Source organism: Castanea sativa, chromosome 7, assembly GCF_040712315.1.
Source record: "Castanea sativa cultivar Marrone di Chiusa Pesio chromosome 7, ASM4071231v1".
In the NCBI taxonomy this organism is placed as follows: Eukaryota; Viridiplantae; Streptophyta; class Magnoliopsida; order Fagales; family Fagaceae; genus Castanea; species Castanea sativa.
In genome coordinates, this window is record NC_134019.1 from 14079621 (window position 1) to 14092417 (window position 12797).

Genomic DNA, 12797 nt, shown 5'->3' on the forward strand with positions numbered 1-12797 from the left:
AGTTAGAGGTGTCCTTTTTAGAATATGACTATGGAAAATGCAAGTGGAGGTGGCCTACTCAACCTGCTCAACTAGGCTAATTTGAATGTCTAACACCTTCCCAACTAATATATGCAAAAGTGAAGATGCTAGTAACATGCCTAGGGTTTCAATAATTCTTTAGTAATATGATTAGGAGGTGGTCCACTCAACCCACTCAATTAGGCAGATTTGAGTGTCTAACACCTTCCCAGGCAATATGTGTAAAAGTAAAGATGCTAGTAACATGCCTAGGGTTACAATAATTATTTAATAATACAATTAGGATGTTTGACTAGTTAGAAACATGCTAGGATGATTGAATTGAATAGGAAGATGATTAGGATTGTTTGAAGAGCGTGCTTGTTTGATCTTCAAGTTTTTGATTGGTTCTTTTGTGTGTGTGTGTGTGAGAGAGAGAGAGAGAGAGAGAGAGAGAATTGTTGTGTGATTAGATCTAGGTCCCTTAGAGTTAGAAGGGTCTTTTTTAGAATGTGGTTATGGAATATGCAAGTGGAGGGTGGCCCACTTAACCCACTCAACGAGGCAAGTTTGGGTGTCTAACACCTTCTAGGCTTGTACCCTTACAACAAATGTGATGCCTAGTTTGTTACACCTCTGTATAGAGGTCATGATTGGTTCTTAGACCTAAATCAGGCAATGACTCCCACTTTCTTTCTACTCATAGACTCATGTCTAGGGTGGATTTACACATGAATTCCATGAATCCTTTGGTAGAAAAGTCTGACGACTTAGCAGCAGTCTGGATAGAGGGAAATTTCATTATTGAAGGCAAGTAGAGAAATTTTAATCATAGTAGTAGATTAAGCACTATCCACTTCCGATGAGCTATTTCAAGCTCCCAACGGAGTTGTGTGATTAGTTAAACGATCGAGTGATTAGTTAAACTTAATGATATGTACATTTTGGTGGGGACAAAAAACAATGAAAGAGGAGTTCATTAAAGCGATAAGTTGTCGGATTCAAAAGACGAAGGGAGATTTGAGTTTCAGAATTTATAAGCAACCTTACATTATTATTGAGAAAAGGATGGAGACGCATACAAAATACTCACTCTTGTATAGAGTATGTAAAGTGAAATATTATTATAATTCGACTTCATGAAAGCTCACCTAAGAGACAACATTTCTTTTGCATGGAAAAGTATTTGAAAGCAAAAGGTGATCAATACGTGAACCGGATACCTACACTTACCATCAATGTTTAGAGTTACCTCTCTAAGAAGAGTACTAAATAAGGATGCAAGAGGGTTGAAGTTCTTATTGACTTAGAGACAATAAGATGGAAATCGGAGCTGTTCGTGGCCCAAGATGACCAAGATTATTTGGATTCCCTAGTAGCGAATCTCATGACGGAGATCCTACTACAAAAATGTCCCTCCCAAATTAAAGGTCTTATAATGAAGTCATCACTTAATTTATTACAAAAAAAATTAAAAAAAAAATTAAACCCTAAGAAAACCTCAACTTCATTCAATTGAGAATAAACTATATTGGTAAAAAAATAAAAATTTATATGGCATTGAATTCTAGTTACAACTAATAAAGAAATAAAAATTATATCGCTATGATCCTACTTACCATATAAGCAAAAAGAAATTGCGAATAACTCACCCAATGTATGTCGCCCAGTTTAGGTTCAAAGACTAAGTTACATGATGGAAAGGAATTAACCACTCGACCTAGTCAATAAAACATGTTGTAGACGAGTTGTTCTTCTTGGTTTAAACATATATGCAACAATTTAATAGTCTTTACAACTTAAAGAACTAAACTGTTGATTTAAAGAAACACGAACATTCAAAAGTTCATGTGACAACAAAAGAGGATGTCCCACAAAAGGCCCTAATGCTTCCTCTTTACAGTTATAATATTATTAGATTAGATATAATATTTTTTTGGATATGATTATGTTAATATAGTGGTTCTTATTATGTTTTATGCATCAATTTTTAGTAATTATCAGTTTTAGGAATTTTGTAGCTAATTATGTGTTCACAAGTTAGATTGAACCAATTAACAATGTATTAGTATAAGAAAAGAACCTTTAAACTTAATCATATTAAGACTTTATTATACAACCTTTCCATGTGAGACTTTTTTTTAATGTGATCTTAATGTGAGACTTTTTTTTTTTTTTTTTTTTTCAGAAATAGTTTCAACCTACAACATCCGCTCTTGATGAACGATTTTTATCATCAGACCAAAACACCAATTAGTTTTTGGTGCAAGCGAGGATCAAACCTTTAATTCTTATTCAACAACAAGAAATTTTACTAGTTGAACTAATTAGAACTAATTATCTTAATGTGAGATTTGAAAGCGAAGTACACGTGCTTATGTTAGTTGTAATGAAATCAAATTTTCTACATTTTACAAATAGCGGGTCCATCTAATGTGATTATGTTTCTTTGTTTCCTATGTTAATCATGTTATAATCAAAATTAATGGTACTTTGGCTTTATCACCATGGCAAACATGTTGTTTCAATCCAAGATAATGATTAAGATGCATTAATCAGAGTGATTAAGATGCATTAATCAGAGTGATTAAGATGCATTATTAACCAGAGTGATAATTAAGGTGATATAATTAATTCCAACAAGAAAGTGTTTCCTCCCAACCGGTCATCCTATGGCCCTTGTCAAATAGGCAAGGGAGTTCACTCGATTATCTGGTACTCATAATAGTCAAAGAGATATGACATACTTTCCTACGGGTGTACTCATAATTAATTCCTACATGAAAGTTTGCTTTATGATGCAGTTTCTTACTTATTTGTTTAAAGTTGATTAAAGTATAATTATGTCTATAATTATGTTTAGAAAAAGTAAGACTTTAAAAAAGGTACATAAACAAATATGTTATAAAATGAAAAGAAAAAACTAATAGCACACTCAATTCAGATGTTATGTGGGAACTGGGAATCACATACTTTTTATATAAGAATATACCTCCCATTTTGTTTGACACCAACCTATTTAGTTTGCTTATTGTTTTTCGTTAAAAATTTTATTAAAGTTTAGTTACTTATACCGAAAAAAGGTGAAGTTTTAAAGAATAGTGATATAACAAAAAATAAATTAATTTTTTTTATTAAAAAATTCCCAATATATAATCATCCCACTAATGGCAGCAAACTAGTGAATTTCCATTTCTTGGTTTTCTTCCTGCTTTATTCAGCAAGACTTTGTTGCTTCCGCCAAAAGCAAATACAGCAGATCTATCTATCTTATTTCATGATTTTTTTTTCTAGATTCCATTTGGAACAGTTTCCTCACTTTTAGGTTTTTGGGCTGCATGGTTGAAAAACGTGATCAAACCAAAATCATTTTCCTTTACCAGGAAATGTATAACAATTCCAACCTTGAGAGAATAGAACTCTCTCTCTAGCTCTCTCTCACAAACCCAAAACCCCCTTTCTCCCTCATGCAGCAAGCTTGGTGGACCCTTGTAATTTACAAGTTTCATTTGTCATGTAAATAATTATTCATTGTAGATAGACATGAGAATATAGTCAAAAAGCCATCTACACAAATGTAAAAAAGTTACGTAAGCATAGTTAGACAATTGAGTTGTAAATATAGTAGGTGTCCATTTAGTGTTGAAGACACATATTCTTTACTATTTGTACGTTTGCATCTCTCTATCACCTAAGCCCCATTCCCCCCCCCCCCCCCCCAATCCTGCGGGGTGACAATTCATATTAGTGGGTCATGTTTGTGTGATGTCAAGGCAATGGAATTTGACTACATGCGTCAATTCTAATTGGATCTATTAAATTGTGTCAAAATCTCTCAACCCTAACATAATTCGTTTATTAAGTAAAGTTACACAACATACTTATTTCAACCTATTTCATTGGGTAAAACTACTTATCCCAAAAGAATATTTATATTGGATCATAGAATATATAACGAGAGAAAGTCATTTTGTCATTTCATAAACCATTTATGGTGAAAGTGATATTTAATTTTTTTATTGTTAATACAATGTTTAAAGCCTTTCACAGTTTAACTTGCTTAAGTGTTGAGTTGTTATTACCACCGTGCACCCTTGGTGCAGTGATCACTTCACAAGTATAAATGCTTGTAGGGTGTGGAAAATAAGGACCGGTGTTCAAGTATTCAGGAGAGAACTTCACATACATATACACTTAAATTAAGTTAGAGTAGAAATTCTATCTTGTAAAAAAAAAAAAGTGTTGAGTTGTTATTAAACTAATAAATGGAATTTTCTCTCAACGAAGAAGAAACTTCATGTTATCATAAAAGCCCATGTCCCACATGTCACACGAGAAGCATAAAATTTATATAAACAAATTATATATAGAATAGCTTAAACGAATAAAAATGCCAAGATCAACTTACATTTATTTCAAGAAGTGAAGTCCAGGCGGCCCAACCCAATATCAGTTAATGTATTTGACTATTCTGAGCCTAATCAATTAGCCCAAAAAGAAAAAAGAAACTATTCTAAGCCTAATTCAAGCTTAAGATAGCGGGAGCTATTCTTAGGTTCTCTTTGTAAAGAAAGGGTGTGTTAAAATAAGCTTAAAAATCACAGGTTTCAACTAGATCAAGCTTTAAAATCTCGTTCTTTGGATTTGAGCTCAAATCCCGCTTGCACTAAAAACAAATCTATTAATGTTTTGACTTGACAATAAAAAGCAAGTATCATAGATTGAACACCATAAATTTCATATATATATATATAAAGAAGTTGGATTCAAGTTACACCATCTAATATTTTTTAATTAAATGTAAATTTTGATAAATCCACCGTTGAATTACATTATATTCATATATTTTCCATGCTTACAAAATTTAAAGATGATCAAAGATCAATAACCATATTATCAATCAATTGTTTAAATTCAAGTTTTTGTAATTTAAAATAATGTATAAAAGATGAGTTTATGGATTGAATGACAAATTACATCTGATTGACATAAAAATTAACATGGATGTTAAGAACATATTAAACATGTAATTTAACAGTAGGATTTTCAAAATATAAATTCTATAACAAGTTATTGAATAGTGTAATTTACTTAAAGTTACACCAAGTGTAACTTTAACCCAATTCACATATGCGAAGGTATTTGGTATCAAATGATATCATGTCAGTGGTATCAAAATTCAATAAGTATAAGACATGTTAGCAAAATATAACTAACCCACTAACAATTGAAATACATGTGTTCGTAGATAGTTATTTTTGCACACATGTCTTTCGTTTATTGGATTTTGATACAAAATATCTTTTATATATATATATATATATATAAAGTTTAAAAATCCTTATGTCCTGCTTATTAAATTCTCTTCTTTTCTTTTTTTTTTCCTACAGCTGTATTTTGACCATTTTTTTTTAAAAGCAAGATAAGGTTAATGAAAATAAGGTGTCCAAAGCAGACCCGTCTAAAGCAGTCTACAACAATGACTAAAGAACAAACTTGAAAATTGTAGCAATTCTTAGTAGTTTTGTTAATGCATCCAAAGATAAGAAAAATACGGTAAACTATTTGCGGCCAATAATCATATTCACATTGTGTATTTAAAATTTTGCACATTGTACATAGAACTTTTCAAGTCAACTCCACGAGGGCAGCAGATTCTCTAATTTTAACCTACTACAAAATGACACAATTTCAATGCAAAAAAAGGGAGACTACTCTACAACATATTGCTAATTGACAAAGAGATTGTTTTAGTTTTTATAGAGATGTTGATGGGCAAATTGATGCCTCTAAGAAAAGAAAATAACATAAGTATGGATAGAGCATTTATATCCTAAAATTCTATCTCATCCTATTTTATCATCCCAAAAAACTACTCTATCAATTATACCATATCATTTTACAATACTTTCAACATTCCAATTTTTATTTTATAATACAACACATTAAAATAATATTTCTACACAATAAAATAATATATCCCAAAATTCAAATAAAAACAAAAATCCAGAGAGAGAGAAATTGATAAAGTAAGTAAATAAAATATTAGTTTTTTTTTTTAGAATTGAGCTACAGTGCAATTCTAAAAAAAGAATTGCATTGTAGCATTATTGCAATTTTTTTTTTGCAATAATTGATTTTTACAAGTTCGGATGTGTGTTTCTCAAATAATAATTAAAAAAAAATTCCAGCTGTGAGGAGTGTTTTGGGCTTTTATACTAAAATTTTCCTACATATGGCATATGTCATTCCCAATATAAATGCTCTAATTAATAAACTATTTTTTAGCATTATTGTAGGAAATAGAGTTTTATCGGTAGAGTTTTAGTGGTAGAGCTTTTGCAATATATAATTTTAATTTTCAAGTTCTTTAGTGTTTTAAGTATTTGGCAAATTACAATGCATAGTGTTTTAAATTTTTGGATTTATAAAGCATTAATAGTAAATTGTAGAGTTTTTTTTTTTTTTCTTAAAAACTCCACAATTTCAGTTTTAACCGCTAACTTTAAGGGTTTTTTAAAGCTCTTTTTTAGCGGATTGCTCCAAATTTTCCAATTTTTTTCCTTCCAAAAAGAGCTTTAGAGCTCTTAAAACTCTTTTATAGTTGTGTGTGACGAGCTCTCATGTTCTCTCTATCATTCTCAAAGGTTTATAAAATATCAATTTTTTTCATGTCATGGAAAAAATAATTTCAAATAGTTTAGAACTTAATAAATTTAAATTCACCACTTAATTATTTTTATTTTTCTACTGAACTTTTTTTTTAATAGCTATTGAATCTTGTCATATTTTTTAGGTCATAAAATTACTTGTCCCATAAGAAATTTCTATATAATCATAGACCATATAATGGGAGGAAGTCTTTTTTTCATTCTATAACCCAATTATGATAAAAGCAATATTTAACTATTTCTTACTAAATGTTAATACAATTCTAAAAGGTTTTCTCAGTTGAACCTAACTCGTACTAAAAGTCTTGTTATTCAACTAGCATTTCTCGGTATATTATATAAAATAAAATAAAACGAATAAAACAATTAACAGACATTTTCTATCAATAAAGAAGAAAAGTCATGTTATCATAAAAGTCCATGGCCATTCTGTCCAAGCAAAACCTTTAAATAATATAAAATAGTAATAAATAAAAAGGTCCTAGGCAAACCTGTTTTACTTGTTGGCCATCACGTGTCACATGGGAAGCATAAGATTTATAAATTAAAATGGCAAGATGAATAGGAACTTACATCTATGTCAAATGGCCCAATCCAACATCAGTTTACCTCAACCATGGATTTGACTATTCTAACTTGGATTTGACAATTCTACGCTAATTACTAATCCCAAAAAACAAAAACAAAAAAAATCAAAAGTTCCATTTAGCGTGATTGATCAAAGTCTTTCATCGCCAAACAAAAAACACAATTTGAATACTAATTATACCAAAAAAAACTAATCGGTGCTTTAGTTTGACAATAAAAATTAAAGAATAATCATCTAGCAGTAGCTCTCCAAAATTTCAAATCCTCCCGAATCTATTATTAAATTAAAAAAATCAAACCATTAAAAATCCAACACATTTCCACTGCCAACTCATGTCTAGTTCTAGATGCCTTCACTTTTTCTTAGAGCTGTATTTTGACCAAACTCACTTCTAAATCAAGATAAGGTTATTGAAAATAAGGCATCCCACAGAATGGCTGAAGGACAAAGTTGAAAATTGTAGCAACTCTTTAAGAGTTTCGTTAATGCATCCCAACATAAGAAAAAACTGGAGACTAATATTTGCGGCCAAGAATCTTCTTCACATTATGTATTTAAAATTTTCCACTTTGTACGTAGAATTCCCAAGTCAATTTAGTGAGGGCAGCAGATTCTCAAAATATCCTATAAGACACAAACTTTCAATGCAGGCAAGGGGCACCATACTCTACAACAAATTTCTAGTTGACAAAGAGATCATTTTAGTATTTATAGAGATGTTGATGGGAAGATTGATGCGTCTACGATAAGAAAATATTATAAGTCATCCGCCATTCATCGGTCCAAGTTACGACTATGAACTTCTCAAATTTACTTTGAACATTACTACAATTCAACTTTCATGTTTGTCTAAAGCACATAAATAGGAAGGCACAAGGCCTATATTTGGACAACCTCAGAATTTTTTATTAGAAGTGTTATCAGAGAGATAATATGTCAATTCCAATACCAAAAAACCTTCCATTACTTTTCTTTCTCATTCTCCCAGTTTGGTCCTCAACTTCAAGTTCAACTCATGAGAGCTTCCTGCAATGCTTTTCATCTCATTTACAGCATTCTAATTCGAGTTTGGAATTAGTCTTCACCAAGAATAGCTCTGCTTATTCATCCATCTTAAATTTTACCATACGAAACCTAAGATTCGTGAACTCTTCAAAACCACAGTTTATCATTACTCCATTTCATGAATCCCACGTTCAAGCAGCTGTAATCTGTTCCAAGAAATATGACATGCAAGTAAGAATCCGAAGCGGAGGCCATGACTATGAGGGCCTTTCTTATGTGTCTGATGTTGTTCCATTCATCATCATTGATCTTGTCAATCTTCGGTCTATTAGCATCGATATAGAAAACAAGAGTGCCTGGGTTGATTCTGGTGCAATTCTAGGAGAGTTATATTACAAGATTGCAGAGAAAAGTAAGGTCTATGGCTTCCCAGCAGGGAGTTGTCCCACTGTGGGTGTTGGGGGACACTTTAGTGGAGGTGGATTTGGTACCATTTTCAGAAAATATGGCCTAGCTGCTGATAATGTTTTGGATGCTAAGATAGTTGATGTTAATGGTAGACTACTAAACAGAACATCAATGGGAGAAGATCTCTTTTGGGCCATCAGAGGAGGGGGAGGGTCAAGTTTTGGAGTCATTCTCTCGTGGCAAATTAGTTTGGTTCCAGTACCACCAGTTGTAACTACTTTCAATGTCCAAAAGACCTTAGAACAAGGTGCAACTAAGCATTTCCAGAAGTGGCAAACCGTTGCGAATAAGCTTCATGAAGATCTTTTCCTCCATGTAGTTGCAGGAGTTGCTAATGCAGATTCAAATGGCAGAAAAACTATTCAACTTTCATTTACCTGCTTGTTTCTTGGACCAGTTGAAAAACTCCTCGCTTTGATGCAAGATAGTTTTCCTGAGTTGGCCGTGGAGCGCAACAATTGTACTGAAATGAGTTGGATAGAATCTGTTCTTTACTATGCTGGCTTCTCAACTACGGATCCCTTAGAAGTTTTGCTTGATAGGAGCCCACTAACAGATGTCTCCATGAAAGCAAAATCAGACTATGTACAGAAACCCATTTCAAACACAGGGTTGGAAGGATTATGGCAAAGACTTATGGAAAAAGAGCAATCAGTGCTCATATTATCACCTTTTGGTGGAAAGATGAGTCAGATTTCAGATTCAGAAACACCTTTCCCACATAGATTTGGAAATTTATATCAAATCCAATATACAATCACTTGGGATGATGACAAAGAAACACAGGAACACCTCAGGTGGATGAGAAGGCTTTATGCCTACATGGCACCTTATGTTTCAAAGTCTCCAAGAGAGGCCTATTTGAACTATAGGGATCTTGACTTGGGGGAAAACAACAAAAATAAAAATACGAGCTACGCACAAGCAAGTACTTGGGGTTTGAAGTATTTCAAGAACAACTTCAAAAGACTAGTTCATGTAAAGACTCTCATTGATCCTGGTAACTTTTTCAAGAATGAGCAAAGCATCCCAGTGCTTCCATCTTGAGGAGAAAAGAAAGGAACCAGGAAGTGTTTCGATTATCAATAAAGATCTTTTTATGAGTTTGTATGAAGTTAAAGGGCAAAATAGTAATATTCATATGGTCCAAATCATGCCATCCATACAGAAAATAAGTCATTTGCCATGCAATGATTTAAGAATCTTCGTTGTGTTGCGAGTTGTGACAATGAACTTCTCACATTTACTTTTAACTATCCATTCTTTAAAACAGTAATCATTACACTTCAACTTTCTTGTTTATCTCAAGCACGTAATAGCAGGCACACGGGCTATATTTGGGCAATCTAAAAATTTCCAGTTACAAGTATAGTCAGAGAGAAAATATGGCAATTCCAAACCTTAAAAACCTTCCATTACTCTTCATTCTCATTCTCTCAGTTTAATCTCAACTTCAAATTCAACTCATCTTAACTTCAGGCAATCTTCACCAAGAATAGTTTTGCTTATTCATCCATCTTAACTTTTACCAACTACCATACGAAACCTCAGTTATGGAAAAGGAGAGATTCAAGCTGATCTTAACACCTATGGTGAAAAGATGAGTAAGATTTATAATTGAGAAACGCCTTTCCCACATAGACGTGGAAATTTATATAAAATCCAATATTTATTCACTTGGGGTGTCGACAAAGAAACACAGGAATACAGTAGGTGGATGAGAAGGATTTTCGCACATGGCACCTGATGTTTCAAAGTCTCTAAGAGAGGTCTATTTGAACTATAGGCATCTTGACTTGGGGAAAACAACAACAATAATAATAGAAGTTATGCACGAGCAAATAATTGGGCTTTGAAGCATTCAAGTACAACTTCAAGAGACTAGTTCATGCAAAGACTCATTGATCCTGGAAACTTTTTCAGGAATGAGCAAAATATCCCAGTGTTTCCTTCCGGAGGAGAAAAGAACGGGAACTAGAAATGTTTCTGAGAATGAATAAGGATCCCAAGTCTCTCCATCTTAGGGAAAGAGGAAATAGGACAAGAAATAAACTATTCAGGCTTGGGTCCATTTTTCAGAAGTAAATACAACTACCTTGCTCTTTTTGTCATGTCAAGCACCTTGCATCATGTAGACAGTTAAACTGCTTGTTTGCTTTATGTTTGATATTATACAGAATATCATGCACACTTTTTTGCAGAACAAAGAATATATATATATATATATATATATATATATAAATAAAAGTAAAGCATCAGATAATTTTAGAAAAGAAAATTGTAAAATTGTATTAAAATTTGGCACGGACATGCTTAAATATAAACTAGCCTCATCCCACGCGCTTTGCATGTGAGATGAGGTTTTTTTTTTTTTAGTGGTAGTAGCAAAAAACAAATCTATGTTTTTTATTATATATATAATTTTTATTTTGAGAATATAATTTATAAGTGGATAAATAAATTTGAAAATCAATTGGAAAGTGACCCTGTAAGGACCTGAGAATTCACAAACTTGTTTAACTTCCTCTTCTTCGTTTATTGATCAAAGATCCTTATACAATAAATTTGGTAGAGAGGGTTCAACAACAAAAAGTCCCCCTTTCTGTAGTGTCCTGACCCTTATTTATATCATTTGTTCCTTTCACCGTGGCCTTACACCTCACAATCTATTATGTTTTTTCCTCTGACACCTGTCTGTCGGTAATGGAGCAGAGCTCTAACTTCGCGTTCAGCACTGTTCAGGTCATATCCACATTAATGCAACGGATTGAATTGGTATCCTCCAATTAATGCGACCAGAATGGTTGTTGCCGGGCATTTAATGCGACCCTCTAAGTTAGCCTGCCACCTTTGGATATTTGTAACCCTTATGCCGGCAGAGCCCATGCCACATCATCTTCGGGCACCCCAGGTAATTTCCCTTACTCTTTTACTTTATCTTGCTTAATGCATGTCGGCCTTCCTTTCCTCGGGTCTTCGGGTTCTTGGGTCCTCGGAATCCCACAGACCCTAATTTTTAGGCATTAGTGGAAGTTAGGGTTCTATTTTTATCTGATTGTCTTTTAGTTTTGTCTCTACTTAAACATAGAAATGGAAGGGTATTTTAGAATAAAAACAATCTAGATTGTCCTTAAGTTTTTTATTTTTTTATTTAGATTTATTTTTGGATAAATGTGGGGTGTTTAACCTATTTTTCTATTAAAAAAATAATAAACTTATAGTTATTTTGAAAAAGTGGGTTAGTGGAAGAGTGTTCCTATTTTGTAGGCAATATTTTAGTACAAGTTAGACATATATTTTTACCAAACTATCATTTAGTTTTGTCTCTACTTAAACCAAGGGGTGTAGGGGATATTTTGAAACAAAAAAAAAATCTGATTCAAACAGGTGCAGCCGCTTAAATAGTAATATAGATATAAATAGTAGTATAGATAAAGCATAAATAAAAATAAAGGGGGAGGAGGACTCCTCCTTGCCCTCCATTTTTGAGCGCCGCACTTCACGCCCTGTCAATGATTTGCAGTTACTTATCTCTTCTTCATTGTTCTTTTATTTTCTTTCTGCTATTCAATACTTTGCTCAACACTATTCAATATTTATCATCAAATGTCGAAATTTAATTGCCTTGCAGTTATAAGGAAAACATTTGAATTATCAAAAAACAATACTTGTTAGGAGTTCTAGGTTCATTAACATGAGATATACAGCGTTGTTATTGCACGTGGTTTGCAAAGTTATATTGTCTTTGTGCCAAATCAATATTGTATCAAACTTATTTCTAAATCTTTTGATGTCATTTAGGTACCAAATAGGGCTTCGGTATACCGGTGGTGCTCGTATGCTGCTAATGCTCTCACTGAAATTTGGTATTATTCCTATGGCCATGCCAGTTGGTGTTCGAGATTTTGACATTGATGGGGAGCTTTGGGTCAAATTACGACTGATACCAACGGAGCCTTGGGTGGGAGCTGTTTCATGGGCTTTTGTTTCACTTCCAAAAATAACATTAGAATTGTCTCCATTCCGCTTGTTCAATTTAATGGGTATGTCCACTTCTCCAACTG

At 32.7% G+C, this 12797-nt stretch overlaps 1 protein-coding gene across 1 annotated transcript; it reads left to right on the top strand.

Moving 5' to 3' along the window:
* Positions 1-8139: 8139 nt before the first annotated feature.
* On the top strand, positions 8140-9847 carry LOC142642408 (tetrahydroberberine oxidase-like). The gene has a single exon (XM_075816755.1). The coding sequence runs from the start codon at positions 8194-8196 to the stop codon at positions 9778-9780; it is 1587 nt and encodes a 528-aa protein (XP_075672870.1). The 5' UTR covers positions 8140-8193; the 3' UTR covers positions 9781-9847.
* The last annotated feature ends 2950 nt before the right edge of the window (positions 9848-12797 follow it).

What these genes read in the sequence shown, in the direction of transcription:
- LOC142642408 (XM_075816755.1), top strand. Translation starts at nt 8,194, where the DNA reads ATGTCAATTCCAATACCAAAAAACCTTCCATTACTTTTCTTTCTCATT.